This window comes from Mus caroli, chromosome 9 (assembly GCF_900094665.2).
Source record: "Mus caroli chromosome 9, CAROLI_EIJ_v1.1, whole genome shotgun sequence".
Classification (NCBI taxonomy): Eukaryota; Metazoa; Chordata; class Mammalia; order Rodentia; family Muridae; genus Mus; species Mus caroli.
The window spans coordinates 106,113,060-106,131,032 of record NC_034578.1 but is presented as its reverse complement, the minus strand read 5'-3'; the positions used below and the strand labels follow the sequence as shown (position 1 = coordinate 106,131,032).

Genomic DNA, 17,973 nt, shown 5'->3' with positions numbered 1-17,973 from the left:
CTTTCCTTCTTCTTCTTCTTCTTCTTCTTCTTCTTCTTCTTCTTCTTCTTCTTCTTCTTCTTCTTCTTCTTCTTCTTCTTCTTCTTCTTCTCTCCTCCTCCTCCTCCTCCTCCTCCTCCTCCTCCTCCTTCTTCTTCTTCTTTTTAAATTCAGGGTTTATGTAGCTCAGGCTAGCCAGTCAAAGTATGGTGTAATCCTGATTTTCCTTTATCTCCCACGTTCTGGGATTACAGATGTGTGGCACCATACACAGTGGGAGTGAGGTTTGTTCTATCTTTGATGGGAGAGGGGAGCTTTTGTTGTTGTTGTCTTGGTTTTTTGTTTGTTTGTTTGGTTTGGTTTGTTTTTAGACAGGGTTTCTCTGTGTAGCCCTGGATGTACTGAAACTCACTCTGTAGACCAGGCTGGCCTCGAACTCAGAAATCCGCCTGCCTCTGCCTCCCAAGTGCTGGGATTAAAGGCTTGGGGCACCACTGCCTGGCTGTCTTTTTGTTTTAAATGGGACATTTCATCACATGTAGTCACTGAGCTCCTCAAACAGGTGGAACTGAACTATATCACACTATCAGATGCTGCCATGACACAGTGTCTGCTTCCCTCAGCTGTACACCATGCAACGTAGAACAGTGTCGGGGCTCAACGGCTACAGTCTGGGGGGCTGGGATGGTTAAGGGATGATGGATAACTCTAATACCCAGGATAAACTACCTATAAGCAGATAACATCAGACAGATCCTACCATGTTGAAATCACTATGGTGTGGATGTAATTTGTGTGCTCCTCTGAAGGTCCATATAGAGAGTTGGTCCTCAGGAAGTGATATAGGGGGTTTAGACCTTTAAGAGGTATGGTTTATGGTTGGAGAGATGGTAAGGTCTTGTGCAATCGTGATTCCCAGGCAGATGTGGCAGTGGACACACCTGTAACCCCAGTGCTTGTGGGCCAACACAAGTAGATCCTAGGCACTCTCCTGACGGCCAGTATGACTGAAATGGTGAATTCCAGGTTCAGTGAAAGACCTTGTCTCAAAAAATATGGTGGAGAAGTGATTGAGAGGAACATCTTGATGTCAACCCCCAGCCTACACATGTGCCTACATAGGTGCACATGCTCACACGGAGGTGGGATCTGGTGAGGGGCTTTAACATCAGTAGAGACATGTCCTCAAAGGAGTCTAGGACTCACCAAGCCTCTCTCTCTGCTTCCTGACTTTATATAAAGGACAGGCAGTTCTACCTTCATTAGGAGGTTCTTCTCCCATCCCCAACCTCCACCTCATGTGACAAATCTTTAAACTCCCCAGCTCCTGCTACTCTCAGAGGTAACTGTTCCCTTGTCATAGACTCCTGTGGGCAGAATGTTCTTCCAACTACTGACCTTCCACAGGGGTTACAGGCACCGTGCAGACCCCTAAGTCTCCACACAGTACTGTCTTCTTCTCTGGATGCTCAGCTCATGCCTGCATCCCATCTCCATGCCTGTCTCCTCTCTCCTTTATCCCCACCCCTACCACAGAGAGACGCATTCCTGGACTTTCTCACACACAATGATAAGCTCGTGGCCATCCATTGTTGCTATTGTTTCTTCTTTATGGACACTGGTGGTATTTAATGAGTATGCACCCCCTCATAGGTTCATATATTTGAATGCTTTTCCATAGTAACTGTTTGAGAAGGATGAGGAGGTGTGGCCTTGTTGGAGGAAGTGTGTCACTGGGGGTGAGCTTTGAGGTTTCAAAAGCCCACACCAGGCCCAGACTCTGCCTGCAACTCAAGGATCAAATGTGAGTCTCAGGTACTGCTCCAGCACTATGGCGGCCTTCCTGTGGCCGTGCGTCCCTCCGTGATGGTCATAGTCTAACCCTCTGAAACTGTAAGCAAGCCCTCAATCAAATGCTTCCTTTGGTAACTTGCCTTGGGCACAGTGTTTCATCACAGCAATAGGACAGTGACTAAGACCTTTCTGTTTCTGATTTCAGTCTATCTTAACCAAGACTGTTCAGTGTTGATAGTCAGGGGACAGCTTAAGAAGTTTGCCCTTCCCCCCCCCCCCATAAAACAACAACCCCAGAGAGAGCCAACGTTCTGGGAAAAAAAGCTTCACCAGTCCCACAGTGACAATGCTGGGGGTAAGGCTGGCCCTTTTTTCAGTGTTCCTCACCCTCTGTAAGATCATTGAGCCTCAAAGAACAGATCTTCCAAGATCTTGTGTCCAAGACAGGACTGACCCCAACCTTCCTCTAAACCTTATATAGGACTCATGGGGTTCAGTCAGAAGGTGCTGACAGCGGGTATCTGCACCAAGGAGGGAGCATGATGGGTTGATTTTAATAGTTGTATTCTTTTTTAACTCTGTGTATGTGTGTTATGGCAATGTCTCTACATGTGCATGTGAATGCAGGTGGATTCTTTGGAGCTAGAGTTACAAGCAGTTGTGAGCTGCCTCAGATGTGGGTGCTGGGAACCAAACCTAGGTCCTCTGGAAGAACAGCACACTCTCTTGACCACTGAGCCATCTCCGCAGCCATGATGGGTTCTTTGTGCCCTTCATGTGCAGTGTGTTGCAGATCAACCTTGTCCCAAAGTCACTCTTCCATCTGTAGCAGGCACTCAGGGGTTCAAATGGATTCCTCCTCAGACCTTGAGGACGTCTGTCTGGACGTTCTAGAACCTGAGTCCCACCACTTACAAACAAACAGGATCCTGATGCTTTGTTTGTTTGTTTGTTTGTTTTGCATTCATAGGTGGCCACCCGAAAGATTATTGGCTTTGTGGACTCTGTTCCTGTAAGGTCATAGCTGACTCCCACCCTCACCTAAGGCACAGCAATTAGTTCCCATGCTGGTGCCTAAAGCTGCACATACCCTAACCGCCCGAAAACATCACTACTGCCTGACAGTATAGTGAAGTTCAGGGTTCAGTCACTCATTCAACAAGTGCACTAGTCCAGGAGAGAGGTGTCACACCACGGTGGAAGAGGACGGTATCCAAGCTGGGGAATATGCACCCCATTCCCAGTTACCACCCCAGCTAGCTCCTGTCCAGCACAAAATGTATAGCCAGCAGGTGACTCAAGGTAGGGCTCCTACCACAAAAACTACCTTTCTCAGGAAGGGAAGCTGAATGTCCTCTGCCACTCAAATACTTCAATCCCAAAGCCTCTATTAAGCTGTTTCTTTGTTTTGGGGTTTTGTTGTTGCGTGTTTTTGTTTTGTTTTGTTTTTGGAGTCCCGGTTCTACCACACACAAAGCACTAAAGCTAGACCCAGCTTTCCTGGGTGAAACAGAGGCCCCAGCATCCACCACTGAGGTCAACCATCTCATCTGAGAATTGGTGTAGGGTGAGGGGACACTCAGACAGCCCAGTCATTGTCACAAGACCTAAGACTCCCAGGCAAGCTCATCCATACCATGGATGCTAGTTTGTTCCCTGTTTTTCTTCCCTCATCTGTTTGTGGTCACCCTGAAAACCGATGCTGGTGCCACCCTGTATGGGACTCGTGGGTCATGAGAGGTCACAGCTCACACCTATCCCACCAGCCTCCTGAGGATGTACCGGTTCCAGTACTGACAGTTGGAGGCCCTGAAGGTATGAGGACAACCAATGTAGACACCAGGCTCTCAGATCCCTCCCCGGTCTTACCTTCCATATAGGGCAGACTATTGAGTCTGGCAGAAGCAAGTGGAGAGGGGAGAAGACCATGAGGATCCACTGATCCACACGCCATGGCACAGAGTCCAGCCCTTACTGCTCCTCAGAACAAGATGGGGTGTCTCCGTGGTGCAAGGATTCTAGAACTCTGTTGTTTACTTAGGATCAAAGAGGGTAGGCCTCTGCCCGAGGGCAAGGGCTCACCCTGCTAATGCAGCCTCAAGGGGATGGTTGCCACAGCCATGGAGGGAGGCTGTTGGATGCCACCCTGGAATGGTGCTTTGGGGGTTCAGTGCTGAGCCTGTGACCGATCCAACCATGCCTGGTCCATTACAATGTCTGCGGAGCCCAGCTCTCAGCAAAGGCCTTCATGCCTATCTCTGAGCCTGTGACCTTGTCCCTTGTTGCTTTGATAGCACCAGGCGTGAGGTTTGGACAGTGTTTTATGGTTAGCCCATGGAACTGCCCTGAATTCATGCCAGTCTCCACTGATGAGCCCCTAGAGATACAGAAACTGAGACACGACTCCTTTTCCACAGTGTACAACTGCTCTATAACTGGAGACTTCCATTTTCCCTTAGGGACTGTATTTTCAAAAGAGAGCAGGTCCTGGGGAGGGTAAGGGTAGGACTCTGGCTGTGGGACTGCTGGGGAAGACCTTCGGGCTTGAGTCTTTATCCTTCAACAGAATAAACAGTGTCAGGACACCTCCCCACCTCCCCACCTGAGACATCTTCTTCCCCTAAGGATCTGTGTTCCTCACAGTGTCCATGACTGCACCCCACTTCTGCTGCCCCCTGCCACCCGTGGTGCTGAAGGCCCAGAGTGACACACACTTACAGCTGCTGGGGGGGATGGATTGACATGATCACAGTAGGGGACCATCTAGTGAAGTAGATGTGCAGAGAACACAAGCTTCACCCTAGGGACAGTTATAGAGGTGGCAGGCGAAGGGCAGACTTCACAGGGGGGCTGTGGGGAAGCCTCATGGAAAGGCCCTCCCTGCTGCCTCAGAGAACGGATGCCCAGTGGCTCCCCAGCACTGAAAGTGGCTGCATGTGGCTCTGTGGAAAATCCCATAATGCAGTTGAAAAAGGCCTCTGAAATGGAATCGCACTTGCTGTGTGATGTTCAAAAACAAGCAAATCAAACGTTTCCATTAGGGACTGGTGGTAGAAAATGGTAGTTCTATAGTCTATATGCTCTGGATACAGCAGAAAGGACACAGAAAGGGGAGAGAAAGTGGAAAGAGAAGTTAAAAGAGAGAAACTCTCTGTGTCTGTGAAAAATAATACTTTCTTTTAAAATTATTTATTTTACTTTATGTGTGTTTGCCTGTAAATATAGATATATATGTATATGTATATATATATATATATATATATATATATATGTATATATATTCATAGGCTCCACGTGTGTTCAGTACCCACAGAGGCCAGAAGAGGGTGAGTAACCCCCACCCCCAGAACCCAAGTTATAGGCAGTTGTGAGCCACTGCGTGTTGCAGGGAGGGAAACCTGGGGTACACCCAGCAACAGTGTACCCACATATATGAAATAGCATGAACTAAATAAATAAATCTTTAAAAAAATGAACAAAACTAAACTAAAAAATAGTGTTAGGTAGATGGTTGGATAATAGGTTGATAGATGATAGGTGATAAATAGATGATAGATAAATAATAAATGATAGATATAGATGATAGATAAATGATAGAGTATTGATAGATGATAGATAAATAATAGATGATATATAGCTGATATGGATAGATGATAGGAAGATACTTGATAGATAGATAGATAGATAGATAGATAGATAGATAGATAGATAGATAAACACCATTGAATCAGGTGTTAAGAACACCCAGCAAAAATTGACTGGGAAATGCTGCTGAGTCAACTGGATTTCCTGTAGAGAGTCCCAGGCAGAGCAGATTCTCCCCTCCACCCCATGAAGTCTCCAAGTAAAAGAACAAATAGCAACAGATAGAGATATCACTATCAAATCCTGCATCTGCGCAGCAGCTAACAACCACCTGCAGTTCCTGCGCCAGGGGATCTGGTGCCCTCTCTGGCCTACTTGGGTACCAGGAACACAGACATACATGCAAGCAAAACTACCCATACATGCACAATATAATACTTTTTCATAAAATAGAATTGTATACATTTTTGTCACTTGATTGCAAATGTGCTTGGTTTTTATTTTATTATCTTTGTCTTATTGACCAAATGCCCTCTTTCTTCTCAAAAGAAAGTCTTTTGAAAGATGGGGCTGGAGGTCATGAGTTCAAATCCCGGCAACCACATGGTGGCTCACAACCATCCTTAATGAGATCTGATGCCCTCTTCTGGTGTGTCTGAAAACAGCTACAGTGTACTTAAATATAATAATAAAATAAATCTTTAAAAAGAAAAAGTGTTTCCAATTCAGATGCACGAAGCACTCAGATTGGGCAATCAGACCTCTGATGTGTTTTGTAACTCTCTACAGTGGGAAGATCACGATTTTCACAATCAGTTTAGGAAGAAAGAGAAAGAAGAAGGGGTAATGGAGGGAAGGAGGGAGGAAGGAAGGAAGGAAGCCAGCTAGACAGCGGAGTCTAGAGCTCTGGCTGTGGATTACTGTCACTGTTGACCCACAAGGCATATTTCATCTGCCTCCTGACATTGGGAACCACTATACAAGTCAGGAAGCTGAGCCCACAAGCACAGGCCCTTATTCCTATGTCCCAGTACTAGAAACACAGCAGAAACCATGAGCCCCCAAACTAGGGGCTCCTCCCATCTGCTTGAACCTCCAGAGTCACCCCGAAAACCGGGGTGGGGGAGGGGAGAAAAAAAGAGAAGAGAGACAGCTCATGCTCACACAAATTTAATTTCTGCTCTTGGCCTTAAATTCCAAACTGCTCCTCCTGAGCAATCGCCCCCCCCTTCTCCTGGTCAGTCAAGCGAGGCCCAGTAACCCACCACAGCCCTCCCTGCCAGGATGTCAAAGCAGGACCCAAGTTCTCCAGGTACCATTCCTTTGTCACCCTGACTCCTGTGGGATATGGACAGGCCACCATGCAAAACAGGAAGAGGAAGGGGGAGTTGGGAAGTCATAGGCTCACTGGGAGCTGCAGCAGCCAGGGCAAGAAAAGAAGCCAGGAGGTCCTGCAGGGCCCCAACAGCGCCCCATGGCTCACTTGCTCCTTGATCCATATGGTATATTTGGTGATACGAGTGTATACACTTAGATTCGGTACTTTGGCGCAGGCCTTCTCCCATGAGAATACCCCAGCCAGAATCCATCTGCCATCGATCTCACAAGCCAATGGCCCCCCGGGGTCTCCCTGGAGAAGACAAAGGATTGATAGAGGCTCTGCTGGAACCAAAGGACCTACAATGCCCACCCTCTCCATTCTGTTCTGCTTGAAAGAATCATTTCTCCTGGAGTGCACCAGCTAGGGCCCCCCTTGGCTTTTCAGTTGGAGACCACACCTATGAATTGCAGCGAGTAGCAGTCATAAAGGACAGTGAGAGCAGAGTGACAGTAAGGAGGAAAGAGGCCAAGCCCCAGGGAACGGGACCCCAGCCCAGGACTCTCCAAAAAAAGAGTTGCCAGAATGCTCCCAGAAACTCACATAGCACAAATCCTCCCCATAATTGGTGGTACAGATCATGTTCTTCCGGATAAGGGGGACAACTTGGGGATACAAGGTCTTCTTGTGGAAAATACTGTCACAATTCTTGTTGTCTATAATGAATACCTCAGCCTCCCAAAGCTCTGGAGCCGGTGTCAACTTGGCTGCAGGGAGCACAAGGGAGAAGCTGTGACCCCTCACTCTGCTCAGTCCTGGCTCTGCCCAGTGTCATGGACCTTCCTAGCCTACCCTCCCACACCTGGGCTCCACCCTCCCACACCTGTGCATCTTCCTTCCCGTGGTCTTTCTCTGTGGTGCCGGCGGATACAGCAAGCCCCTCCGTAGGCAAGGCCTTGGTTCAGGAGCCTCTTCCCTAGGAAGGTTTTGCTGCAGAACCCAAAAGGATACCAAGTCCCAGCACAGCCACTTACAACTTGGGACAGTAACCCTGTGATTCCTCTTTCCATGGCGTTTGTTCCCTTCGCCTCACCCGACAGCTACGTCTAGGCATCAGGCCATCTATCTGTTCGGAGCTCAGCTCAGATCCACTGATCTTTGCCTTGCTTGTTTTGTTGTTTTTAAAACAGTCTCGTTTTGGTTTTTTTGTTTGTTTGTTTGTTTGTTTGTTTGTTTGTTTGGTTGGTTGGTTGGTTTTTCCAGGCAGGGTTTCTCTGTATAGCCCTGGCTGTCCTGGAACTCACTTTGTAGAACAGGCTGGCCTCGAACTCAGAAATCTGCCTGCCTCTGCCTCCTGAGTGCTGGGACTAAAGGCGTGAGCCACCACATGTGGCCTAGGCTGGTATCAAACTTATGTACTTGAAGCTGACTTTGAACCCATTACTTCCTGGTTCCACCTCCCTAATGCTGGATTACAGGTGGCATTCATCCGTATGCCTGGCTTCTGTGACACTTGCCCTGTCAGCCTCTGTACTGCTCATCCTAATGCCCTAGTCCGCAATTTCCTTTTATGTATTCCAATGCCAAGGGCTCAGAGCATGGCAGCTGTTTCAGTTGTGGCCAGGGAGGGAGGGAGGGAAGGAGAAAGGGAGGGAGGGGGACTTGGTGAGTCCCTAACTCTTGCATTTCTCTAAAAGGCAGATGGTCACGCTTGCCAGCCTAAGCAGTACTAGCCTTACTGCAGTGCTGTGTGAACCCTGACAAGGAGCACCATATGAGGAAAGACCACAGCCATAGCCACCACAAGGGAGAGGACAATAAAGACCCAAAGGGGCGGCGTCCCCAGCCCCACCTAGCTTACCTGAGGACTGCTGCTTAACCTGGCCCCAGCCAGTCACCCAGCACTTCGTCCCGACCTTGAAGTTGAAGTTGTGCTCTGGAAGACAGATGGGCTGCACGTACTTGTTGAAAGTGACAGGGGTTTCAAGGCAGAGAAGGGCAATGTCGCTTCTGATGAAGTTCCGGCCCCAGTACTTGGGATGAATAATGATGTCACCCACGGGAATCTTCAGGGTCCAGGAGGAGCCATTGGGGTGGAGGGTGCTGCTACCCAACATCACTGAGTACTCTTGGTTGCTGCAGGGAGTTCAGGAACCCACCTAGTAGGTAGGCATCAGTTTCCCCGCACAACTATGCACCTGCCTCCTCTCGGGACCTGTCCCATCTCTGAAGTCCACTAAATCTGGGTTAATCCAGCCTTGGGTGGTCAAGGTCAAAGACATATAACAGCCTTCTCATTCAGAGTCACATTGAGTCAAGGTGTGTGGGTGTCAGTGCCCATAAATATTCTCCTGGTGTGGGGGTGGTGTCTGGGTTTTCCTGTAGGTTTTCCTGTTGCCCAGTTTAGGATACAGTCTCTATTGCTCAGGGTCCCATCCCAACTTAGTCAGAGGATCCTGTGAGATCTTGAGCCTGGCTCTTCCCACTCTTCAGTGTTCCCTCCTCCTGCATGGTTTCCTATTAGTACTGAGGGAGCTGGACTGGGCCCATGGTAGCTCCATGGTCTTTAGGTCCTGGTTACACGGGTCACACTCACCCCTGGATGCAGTGAGCCGCGGACACCACCCAGCTTCGGTCAATGAGGGCTCCTCCACACACGTGTTTATCTTCTATCTGAAGGCTCGCTTCCCAGGGCCAGTGTTGGCTCTCCTCCAAGTTGTCTGGCCACCAGGGTGTGCCACAAACTTCAGAACAGGCAATGCAAGGTAGTATAGAGTCCACAGAAAGGAAAATCAGAACGACCATGTCACCCTTGGGGTCGAGTTGGAACAAAGAGTGGTCTTCCACAGGAATGCAGAGCCACTTTGAATTCAGCTTAGGCTTCTTCCCATTTCAAAGAGAAGAGACTGTCATGGAGAGGACAGTGGACCTCAAGGGTACTGAACCGAACAAGCAATGACAGTTACAGAGATAAAGAAAGACACAGAGAGACCTTTCAGCCAGAGACTGAGATCCACAGAGGGAGACCTATGCCCAACTTCAAGACAATGCCAAAACAAAACAGGGATTTCAAGATGAGAAATGCTTTCCTTGCACAGGATCCTGTTCTTCAAAAGCTGTACTGTCTGCTGCATTTCTTTGATGCCCCCCTCCAAAAAACCCCAACCAAACAAACAAAAAAAAAGACCTCCCCTCCTCTCTATGGGAGGTCTTTACCCTAAGCAGTCTGGAGCTCACAGTTGACAAGATTTATGAATGAATGAATGAATGAATGAATGATTGAACATCAGTGCAGAGATTCTAAATAAAGTACAATGTGCTGAGGGTGTGTGTGGCAAACACCTTTAATCCCAGCGTTCAGGAGGCAGAGGCAAGCGGATCACTGTGAGTTTAAGGCCAGCCTGGTCTACACAAGGAGTCCCAGGATAGTCAGGGCTATGTAGAGAGATCCTGTCTCCAATAAACAGATACAATAATAAAAATAAAAACAAAAAATTTAAAGAGAGGAGACAGAAAACCTCAAAACATATTTGCGGGAAGTGGGTGCAGCCGCATGGGCCAAGATGGCGCCCTGGCCCCTTGCCAGGCCCCGTGAAAGCCACATGTTTACTGCCTTGCCCGAACATGCGCAGTGAAACTGCATGCGTAAGATGCCTGCCAAGTTAGATTATTCCTTGTGATCTGGATCTGTCAGCCTATCTGTGACTGACCTGAGGTCGTGCCTGGAGTGTGTGTGATTCTGATTGGATGAGGTGGTGTGGAGCGAGATGAGGTCAGTTGCCGCTACCGTATAAATATAGCCCTTGCCCTAAGTAAAAAGAGCTGTAAGTAAAAAGCTTCGGAGAAAAAAAGCTGCAAGTAAAGAGGAAGTTTCAGAAGCTGCGTGAACCCATCTTGGTGTCCGTGTCGTTCTTGTCTCTGCGGGCAAGGACTGCGGCACATATTTATGAAAAAAAAAGGGTGGGTTACCGGCAATAATATAACAAAGCAAAAATTACAAACATGTTTGAGAGAGTCCTAACAAAACTGATGGTGTACTAACTTCAAAGGCCAGTGAGGAGCTGGAGAGACTGCTCAGCCGTTAAGGGCACTTGCGGCTCTCCTAAGGACCCAGGTTTGGTTCTCAGCACTAATACATTGACTGACAGACAAATATCTGTAACTCTAGGTCTAGGGGATTCGGCACCGTCTTCTGACACAAGGCACACACACACACACACACACACACACAGTCTTGCACAGAAAAAAAAAAACTATTTTATGTCCAAGTTTTAAAAACCAAAACATCCTTAGGGGTTAAAGAAATGGCTCAGTTGGTAAAGAGCTTGGTGTGCAGGCATGAAGACATGAGTTCAATCCCCAGGGCAGGGTGAAGCAGGGCGTGATAGTACACACTTGTAATCCCAGTGCCAGGGAGAAGGGACAGGCAGTTTGCTGGAGCTCACTAGCCAGACAGTCTGTCCTAATTAGTAACCTCCCAACCAGTGACAGACTCTGTCTCCAGAAACAGGGTGGGCTGCGCATGAGGGACAACACCTGAGTTTGACTTTTGGTCTCCACATGCATTTGAGTGTGCGCACACGCACAGTCCCACGTACGCGCGCACTACCCTTTTAAATGAGACTGAATTACAGAGGGAAAATTGAAAGGAGCGAGGCTTGGGCAGAAGCAAGAACATAGTAAACCAACCCCGCAGTCAGTCGTGGACCTTAGTGGAGTCCTGACACCCCAAGGCAAGTCCTATGACCCCAACCATGCACTCTCTGGGTCTAAGGAAAAAGACAGGAAGTCCCGGGATCTGGGCTCTTGAGACAATGACCCAGGAGGCTTGTTATGCAACTGTGGGAAAGGCTCAAAGCCTGAGCTGAATTCAAAGTGGCTCTGCATTCCCGTGGAGGACCCAGAGCACTCTTTGTTCCAAACAGTAGGGTTGTGTCCTGGCAGCTACATGTGCTGTTCCTACCAAACCAGAAATGCTATTTAGGCAGAGACTTTGAGAACAGATTTTTTCCCAGGATCTGAAACTTTCCCTGCTATGAGGCCCCACTGACCCACCTGGTTCCGTGTAGTTCTCATTATAACCTGAGGAGAAAAGGAAGACAGACGTGAGGCAGGGACGTTTACAGGGGAGCAGTAAAGAGGTGCACAGACAAGTGTCCAAGTGCCTATCTGGAGACTCATGTTGCCCAGTCCACCATGTGAGATGGGGCAGGGCCTGGGCCAGAGGCATCAGGTGAATCCAGAAGATGTGGCCGGTGGAAGAGACAGCTAAGAGGAGAGAATACCGGGAAATGTCTAAGAGGAGAAAAACAAAATAAATATTGATTTAAAAAAATCTCTCCAGGAAGAAACACAATAGTATATTCCAGGGACTCTGGAGGAGAAACGCGACATCTGTGGTGGAGGAGAAAGATAATGTGTGGAGACGAGCGGCTCAGTTTCCCCGGGGTTACTGGTCATCCAGGGAACAAAGAGGGAAGAGGCAAGGGACCAAATAGCACCTTTCAGAAACAGCCTTACATCAGAGATGAGGCTGGGTGGCCTGATATGGGTACTAAGGAGGAGTGTGTGTGTGTGTGTGTGTGTGTGTGTGTGTGTGATTCCAGCACTAAGAAGGTGGAGACAGGAGTTTCAGGACATCAAGGCTACCCTAGGGCTCATGAGACCTTAACCTCAATCCCCACGAATGAAAGAAGAAAAATGGGGGAGAGGCTGAGGGAGAAGCCACAGGAAATTAAAAAAAAAAAAAAAAAAAAAAAAAAAAAAAAGAAAAAAAAAAAAAAAAAACAAACAAAACCAGGAACAGCAAGGGGAAGAACACAGCAGGAATGGGCTGAGGATTACATGGGAAATAAACAGAGTGCTAATGGCTCTTGGGGAAGGCTGGCCCTGAGAGGGAGGACAGGAGAAAGGCGGTGCACATATAGGGATGGTGGTGGAGCAGGACCGATGTAAGCCCCGCCTCTCAGTATGGGGCGGACCCTGCTCCAGCCCCACCCCACTCAGGAAACACCCTTTGGCAGTCAGATTTGGAGGGATGTCTGGGGGCTGTGAGGCAGGGGAGTCTGAGAAGACAGCACTCAAGGGCTTGGACTCTGCTAGTGATGGGGATGGGGGGAACCCAACGTTTAGAACATCATCCTTTTGGGAGGATGGACACACGGAAAGCAGAAGGCGCCTGGGCATGAAGGGAGGCCAGGGATGCTCTCGGAGCCTGTTGTCTCCAGGAGGCTACAACACAGCACAGCTGTGGCCTGAGGAACCTAGGAGTGGCGGAAGAGAGGCAGAGAGGCGACAGCGAGGTGGGGATGGCACACAGAAGTTTCAGGTGACGAAAAGGAAAAGAATAGCCAACCTGAGCAAGACTGGAGGGGAGAGGACACAGAAAGAAAGGGCAACAGAGAAGGAGGTGCCTGCCTCACCTAAGTTTGGCCGCGGAGGCAGCAATAGTAGCGCCGCAAAGTAGATTAGGATCCAGCGCCTCAAGGATCCAGGCCCAGCGTCCAGGCCGCGCAATGACGTAGCCATACATGAATATCGTCCCTATGGACGGCAGAGATAGCTGCGGCGTGCTGTCACGTGCCCACATCCCAGTACGTGATGGCGTCTTCGACACGTGACTGACCTGGCACCAAGAACCTGACCGTGCCTCTTCAGGGCCTTTGAGTTCTGGCATCTGGACCCACTCTGGTCCTTAACATGACTTCAGATCCCTTGACTGGGACTGGGTCTCAGATTCCAGATCTATGACAGCACACCCAGTGCTCTAAGATCCTGGCGGTGCATCCGGAGCCTAACTGATCAAAGATCCCTGGGCTGGAATTGGCATCTTGATGCCCATCCAGCCTCAGGGTATACCTTGTTCTCAGCCTGTTGCACAAGGAGTTTCACGGTCACTATTAACAAGGATCAGGAAAACCCAAGAAAGGAAATAACAGTATGGTTAGGAAAAACGGTTTTGAGAACGTAATGGCCGAACTGGATCTAAGACTAAATCAAGACCGGAGGAGGGTGCTGAATAAAGAAGGCAGCTGTCCTCTTCCACGGACCAGTAATATGACAGGATGTGACTACTGACGAATACTGGCTGTTTTTTTGTTTTTTGTTTTTGGGTTGTTTTTTTGTTTTTGTTTTTGGTTTGGTTTGGTTTTGGGGGGTTGTTGTTTTGTTTTGTTTATTCCTGGCTTTGGGCATAAAGAGGGCTTTTTACAAAAGGATGATCTTTCTGGATTTACTGAGCCTAGCAGAGATTGGGAGGCGATCACCAAAATTCCTCTGTTTCCTTTGTTTATTCCAGGTGTCCAACAGAGCTCGGGGGACCCCATCACCCAGCCTGTTCACTTACATTTTATTTTATTTTTATGTGTATGAGTATTTTGTCTGTATGACTCTCTGTGCACCACAGTACGTGCCTGATGCCCACAGAAGCCAGAAGGTGGCATCAGATCCTCTAGAGCTGGAGTTAGAAGCCACCATGTGGGTTCGTGTGAATCAAATGGGGCCCTGTAGAAGATCTTAATCCCTGAGCCATCTCTCCAGGCCCCCAGCCTGGCGTTTAAATGAGTCTGAATAAGTAAACGGTGCCAATCGCATATTGAGGCAAGCAAGAGAAGGTTGCTTTCTGCCGGTATGTGGTTTCCCAACGTTAGGCCTCCTCCACACAGCTGGACCAGCAACACCTGGGAACTTGCTAGAAATCTTCATCCTCAGGCCCTGGCCCAGACTTCCAGAGTTGAAAACTCCCTTAGTGAGACCAATGATATGGATTTGTTTGTTTGTTTGTTTAATTTTTTATGACAGGGTCTATGGTAGTTTGAATAGATTTGCCTCTCCCCTTCCCCCGCATAGATTCAGGCGTTTCAGTGTTTGACCGTGGAGAGTGGCACTTAGGAGGTGTGGCCTTGTTGGAGGAAGTGCATCACTGTGTGGGCGGGCTTTGAGGTCTCCTGTGCTCAAGCTCCGCCCAGGGTGGAATCAAAGCATCCTCCTGGCTGCTTGCCGACCAGTGTCTCTTTCAGCTGCCTGTGGATCAAGATGTAGAACTTCCCGTTCCTACAGCACCATGCCTGCCTGCCCACTACCATGCTTCCTGCCATGGTGGTAATAGACTAAACCTCTGACGCTGTAAGCCAGCCCCAGTTAAATGTTTTCCTTTGTAAGAGTTGCCTTGGTTGTAGTGTCTCTTCACAGCAATAAAACCGTAAGACAAGGTCCATTTCTGTGTAGTCTTGGCTGGCTTTGAACTTGTGGTAATCCTCCTGCCTCTGCCTCCCAAGTGCTAGGATTACAAATGTGTCCCATCACTCCTGGCAGCAATGTGGATTTTAACAAACTCTCAGCGTATGCTCACACAGGTGAAGGGTGGACCATGAGGCTAAGAGTGGGACTATAAAATGGGGGAGAGCTACCTGTCCACATAGAATAACGCGCTACAGTGAGCAAAATTAAATATGTATTGTTAGCATAGGATAATGCACTAGAGTGAGCAAAATTAAATACGTATTGTTAGTCTACGAAGAGCTGGCGGTTTCTGGAGAGTGGAGGTGGTTTGGGTTTTTGTTGTTGTTGTGACACAGCGCTTCATGTATCCCAGGTTAGCTTCAAACTCCATCTGTAGCAAAGGAACAACTGATTGTCCTCGCCGCCACCTTTCAGATGATGGGGATACAGGCAAACACTACCTCAGCAGGTCAATGTCCAGTGATAATTTTTTAAAAACGTCTTTGGTGATGTATGTGTTCATGACAGAGATGTGTCTGACAGCAGGGTGTGGAGGCACACACCTTTAATCCCAGCCCTAATTCCAGGACAGCCAGGGACCCCATAATGATATCCCATCTCAAAAACAAACAACCAACCAAACAATACCGGGGGTGGGGGATGGGTTCATCCTTCCTTGGGCAACGGTTGGAACTGAATGCCCATAAAAGCCATAGAGAGCAGAGGATGAAACAGAGACCCCAGAAAGATGAAAGTGGGAGAGGGAGATTGGAGGAGACCCGTGAGCAAATCAGTATTCAGTCAGGGATACCAAAACCCAGTGTGAGGTAGAAGAGCTGCATACAGTGTAGTGAATCTTTCTTAAAATCCTCCTGACTTTGGGAACACGGCCTTTGAAAATAAAGTCACATGAATAACCAGATGAGCGAAACACTTTTTGTCATGAACCAGCTTCATCCCCACGCCCCCCACCCCCACCCCTTTCTTGCCTCCCCTGAGCTGCTCCTGACTGGCTGTAAAAGTGGTGAAGCCCAGCAAAAGTTCCTGCCCAGGCACATAGGGAGCAGGACTCAGCTCTTCTGTGCTCTAAGAGGAACTGCGAGTACTTCCCTAGGTAAATGGGGTCCAGTTCTCTAAGCCAAACACCCCAGGTGAGCAGAGCTTCACAACACACAGGACGTTCTCCGAACATTTATTCAGTTTACGTTTGAGATCTCCCCTCTCCAGAACATCAACACAACTTGGGATGACCCTGGATGTGACCGCTGAGGTACTGAGGAAGGGGGCCAGGCAGGACTGCCTTCTCATGAAGCCTATGAGGCAGAGGCTGTGCATTCCCTGGCAGATCCCCAAGCGGGTACAAGAGAATTTCTGCCAGCCCCAGATACTTAAGTGGCAGCCTCGTATCTCTGCAGGGAGTTGCCAGTATTCCCCTCTTCCTCCCATCTCATTCTCCCTCTCTTTCAGTGGTCACTAAGCTGTGTGATGTAAACAGAGTCAGTCTAGTGCCTGTCCCACTCGTGACATTATCTCTTCTTGGCAGATGTCCCCAAGATATTAGGAGTCATTGTTCTCCACCTAGCAGGCAAGCTGGTCCTCTGGTCCAGGTTAGTTTACCCTCCTTCCACCAGGTGTGGGTGTATCATGAGACAAGTAACCAGAACACCACTCAGGGCACTTTGCAGCCCCCAATCTCCCTGCCACAGTCTACTGTGGCAATGGCTGCTGACTGGAATTCGAAGAAAGGGCAGAAAGACAGAAAGGGAAAATGGAGAAGAGGCACAGTGGGAGATTCAAAACCCTCAGGAAGACAGGGGGCTAAGGAGGTCACAGAGCTACCAGAAGAGCCAGGGGAAACACCGGAGACAGGTATAGGACCAAGACTCCCATGGGATCCATACGGGAAGCCTGACTTAAAACATAGCTGACCCACTCATTGTACTCAGCGACGTCCGTGTAAACGGAGAGGACAGGGACCCGATTGCAGTTGATGCCCCAGCTCATGATCCCCACCTGGGTCCACGTGTTGTCAGATTCGCAGACAAGGGGGTTCCCAGAATCTCCCTGGAAAAGAAGAGAAAGAAACCAACGGTTGGGATGGAAGAAAGAGCAGACTGCATTGCAAGGTTCTGGGACACTTTCTTGGGCACCCAGAGCCTTTCCCAGGCCTAGCTTCTTTTAGTGACTGAGATTTAACAAATGAAAAGCTCCTATGGGGGGGCTGGAGAGATGTCTCAGCGGTTAAGAGCACTGACTGCTCTTCTGAAGGTCCTGAGTTCAATTCCCAGCAACCACATGATGGCTCACAACCATCCGTAATAAGATCTGGCGCCCTCTTCTGGAGTGTCTGAAGACAGCTACAGTGTACTTACATATAATAAATAAATATATCTTAAAAAGAAAAAAAAAGAAAGAAAAAAGAAAAGCTCCTATGAAAACGTCAACATTCTCTGGGCAATGATATGCGCTCTGTGGTGAGCAGGCACACAGGCACAAGTGGCGAATCCAATGGAGCCCAGAATAGCAGTTGTATATTGAAATATACCTTGAGAGTCCCTAATCTACAGGTACCAAACCTGTCTGAGAAACGTCTAAGCCTGTCAAAACTCATAACCCAGCCACAGTGGTAGCCCTGGCCTCTAGCATATGTAGCCTGCAGAGCCCACTCCAACATCAGGCCAGTGTCTAGTTAGGCTGGTCGGTCCTGGGTCTTCAAGAACTTAAATATTTTGAGCATCATCATTGATTGCAATGAGGTGCCGGAACCCTTACCACTGCCTTAGCTGTTCTCCCGCCCTAACCTCATTGAGGAATGCCCTCCACAGGTCACCTGCATTGCCTTCAAGAGCCTGAGACAAGTCCAGCATCCATTTCTAGCACCATTCTACATGGCTTTGCCCCAACCTAACCCAAGTCCCCCCAACAAGCCACCTCACACAACCTTCCTGCCACCTCAGACTCTGTTAAGACTCCTAGACGAGGGCTGGTGAGATGGCTCAGTGGGTAAGAGCACCCGACTGCTCTTCTGAAGGTCCTGAGTTCAAATCCCAGCAACCACATGGTGGCTCACAACCATC

The 17,973-nt window shown here is 48.8% G+C and overlaps 3 protein-coding genes across 4 annotated transcripts in view; all 3 read right to left on the bottom strand.

Moving 5' to 3' along the window:
- Prss46p overlaps nt 1–3,771 on the bottom strand; it is a 12,263-nt gene extending 8,492 nt beyond the window's left edge. The window contains exon 1 of one of the 2 annotated variants that reach the window (XM_021172803.1): nt 3,643–3,771. In XM_021172803.1, the coding sequence (XP_021028462.1) occupies nt 3,643–3,727 (85 nt within the window). In that variant the 5' untranslated portion in view covers nt 3,728–3,771. Of the gene's footprint in view, nt 1–2,469; nt 2,634–3,642 lie in introns of those variants that run through there. The other variant, XM_021172804.1, reaches the window with a different exon arrangement.
- Nucleotides 3,772–6,515: 2,744 nt separating this feature from the next.
- Nucleotides 6,516–13,250, bottom strand: Prss45p. The gene is made up of 6 exons (XM_021172776.1): nt 13,099–13,250; nt 11,732–11,758; nt 9,273–9,420; nt 8,538–8,812; nt 7,280–7,443; nt 6,516–6,988 (listed from the first exon to the last, which is right to left on the bottom strand). Exons 1-6 carry the CDS (start codon nt 13,202–13,204, stop codon nt 6,755–6,757), a joined length of 954 nt encoding a protein of 317 aa, XP_021028435.1. The 5' UTR covers nt 13,205–13,250; the 3' UTR covers nt 6,516–6,754.
- Nucleotides 13,251–16,087: 2,837 nt separating this feature from the next.
- The window catches only part of LOC110302077 (serine protease 44-like), a 5,710-nt gene continuing 3,824 nt past the window's right edge, over nt 16,088–17,973 (bottom strand). Inside the window, exon 6 of the mRNA XM_021172852.1 lies at nt 16,088–16,960. Coding sequence (XP_021028511.1) covers nt 16,724–16,960 — 237 coding nt within the window. The 3' untranslated portion in view covers nt 16,088–16,723. The remainder of the gene's footprint in view (nt 16,961–17,973) is intronic.